Source organism: Rhea americana, unplaced genomic scaffold (genome assembly GCF_003343005.1).
Source record: "Rhea americana isolate MKP2758 unplaced genomic scaffold, rheAme1 scaffold_181, whole genome shotgun sequence".
Lineage (NCBI taxonomy): Eukaryota > Metazoa > Chordata > Aves > Rheiformes > Rheidae > Rhea > Rhea americana.
The window spans coordinates 5,357-7,973 of NW_028185939.1; the positions used below are offsets into that span (position 1 = coordinate 5,357).

A 2,617-nucleotide genomic window follows, 5' to 3' on the forward strand; every position below is an offset into this window, starting at 1 on the left:
GGGCAGCCCTGAGCCGCGCTCCTCGCAGAGCTCGGAGGCCGTGTACCAGTGGCTGTGCAAGTTCCAGCTGCAGCTCTACGCGCCCAACTTCATCAACGCCGGCTACGACATCACCACCATTAGCCGCATGACGCCCGAGGTGAGGCCGCGGAGCCAGGGCCCGGCGCGGGGAGGGCAGCCGGGCCCGTGGCGGTGACCCGCCTTTCCGCCCTAGGACCTCACGGCCATCGGCGTGACCAAGCCGGGGCACCGGAAGAAGATCGCCTCCGAGATCAACAACCTCAACATCCCCGAGTGGCTCCCGGAGTACAAGCCGGTAAGGGCTGTGCCGGTGCCCGGACCTGCCCGGGTCCCCGCTGTCCCCCCGTCCCGTCCCCATCCCCGTGGCCCCGGAGAGGCGGTGCGCACGGGGAGGCGATGCCAGGCGCTGGCTCACGCTCCCAGATGGTGCCCGCATCCCACGGCTGCCCGCACTGCGCATGCACGATGGCTGCTGATAGCTCGGGGGCTGGCAGGCTGGCGCCAGCCATCTCCACGTGGATGTGACACTGCATGTCCCTCCCCGACATCCCACCCGGCACCAGCGTGGCGGAGGGGGCTGGGATGACCTGGGGAAGGAGGAGCCCCCGGGGATCATCCTGGCTGGAGGAGGCACCTGCACAGGACGACGTGCACCACGGTGCTGGTGCTCAGCCCAGGCCCTGCGAGGGGGCAGTCAGGAGCTGTCGGTGGGTTATAACCTGTCCTCCCGCACAGGCCAACCTGGCCCTGTGGCTCTCCATGATCGGCCTGTCCCAGTACTACAAGGTGCTGGTGGAGAACGGCTATGAGAACATTGACTTCATCACGGACATCACGTGGGAGGACCTGCAGGAGATCGGCATCACCAAGCTGGGTAAGGCCCAGCCCTTCGCCGCCACGCGCCCCAGCTTCTCCCCATTCCTTGGTCGGGGCTTGGCATCCRAGGCTGTCCCTCGCCGAGGTCCCCCAGACGCCACGTGCCATCCCCAGGCCACCAGAAGAAGCTGATGCTGGCGGTGAAGAAGCTGGCGGAGCTGCAGCGGGCCGAGTTCGGCAAGTACGAGTCGGGGACGCTGAAGAAGAAGGCGCCGCCACCGTCGCCGGAGGTGCTGGCCATCGAGTCGCCGCCCCCGGAGCCGCCCGAGTGCCAGTCGCCCAAGATGACCACCTTCCAGGACAGCGAGCTCAGCAACGAGCTGCAGGTGGCCATGACGGGCTCGGGCGAGGGCCCCGAGGAGCCCCCCGAGAAGCAGGCCAACCACGTGGCCCACGTGCGGGAGGCCTCCGGCTACCGCTCGCCCTCGGGCCGGCACGCGCCGGACAGCGGCCTGGGCAGCCGGGCCAAGCACATGAGCAGCTCGCAGGAGCTGCTGGGCGACGGCCCCAAGGCGCCCAGCGCCGCCATCTCCAAGAGCCAGGAGTACCTGGCGGAGGAGGCCAAGGAGGGCTTCCCGGGGCCGCCCAAGGAGGTCCGGCCCCTGCGGCACGGCCACACGGTGAAGCGCGCCAGCGTGCCGCCGGTGCCCGGCAAGCCCCGGCAGTCCTTCCCGCCCTCGGCCGCGGGGCACTTCACGCCGCCGCAGACGCCCACCAAGCCGCGGCCCGCCTCGCCCCAGAGCCTGCTGGTGCCCCACGCCACGGCCAAGGTGAAGCCCACGCCGCAGCTGCTGCCGCAGGCCGAGCGCCCCATGTCGCCCCGCTCGCTGCCCCAGTCGCCCACCCACCGCGGCTTCGCCTACGTGCTGCCGCAGCCGGCGGAGGGCGAGGGGCCGCCGGCGGGGGTGCCCGTGCTGCCCGTGTCGGTGCCCGTGCTCTGCCTGCCGCCGCCGGGCGAGGGCGAGGAGGAGCCGGGGCGGCCCAAGAAGCGGGCGCACAGCCTCAACCGCTACGCCGCCTCCGACAGCGAGCCGGAGCGGGACGAGCTGCTGGTGCCGGACGCGGGGCCCTACGCCACGGTGCAGCGCCGCGTGGGCCGCAGCCACTCGGTGCGGGCGCCCCCGGGCGCCGACAAGAACGTCAACCGCAGCCAGTCCTTCGCCGTGCGCCCCAAGAAGAAGGGGCCGCCGCCGCCGCCGCCCAAGCGCTCCAGCTCCGCCATGTCCAGCGCCAGCATGGCCGAGGACTTCCCCAAGGACGGCGAGGGCGAGGCGGCGGGCGGCCCCGCCGGCGAGGACGGCGAGGCCCGGCACGGCTACCGGGAGCAGCGGCGGGCCAGCGACTTCGGCGGCAGCGTGGACACGGGCAGCGCAGGCAGCGTGAAGAGCATCGCCGCCATGCTGGAGATGTCCTCCATCGGCGGCGGCGCCCGGGCGCTGGCCTCGCAGAGGCCGCCCGGTGCCGGCGGGCCGGGGCCGGCCAAGGGGCCCGACGGCTACTACCTGCAGCCGGGCCCGGCGGCGGGCAGCCCCGAGCGGGCGCGCGTGGCCACCGTCCTGGCCACGGTGAAGCACAAGGAGGCCATCGGGCTGGACGGGGAGGTGGTCAACCGGCGCCGGACCATCAGCGGCCCCGTCACGGGGCTCCTCGCGGCCGCCCGGCGGGAGCGCTCCGACAGCGTCCGCTCGGACACGGGGGCGGAGGGCGCGGCGGAGCGGCC

At 73.4% G+C, this 2,617-nt stretch overlaps 1 protein-coding gene across 1 annotated transcript in view; it reads left to right on the forward strand.

Annotated features, from left to right (window-relative positions):
• CASKIN1 (CASK interacting protein 1) overlaps positions 1-2,617 on the forward strand; it is a 6,196-nt gene that overhangs the window by 1,604 nt on the left and 1,975 nt on the right. The window contains exons 3-6 of the mRNA XM_085301990.1: positions 29-139; positions 215-316; positions 757-895; positions 1,012-2,614. Coding sequence (XP_085158116.1) covers positions 29-139; positions 215-316; positions 757-895; positions 1,012-2,614 — 1,955 coding nt within the window. The remainder of the gene's footprint in view (positions 1-28; positions 140-214; positions 317-756; positions 896-1,011; positions 2,615-2,617) is intronic.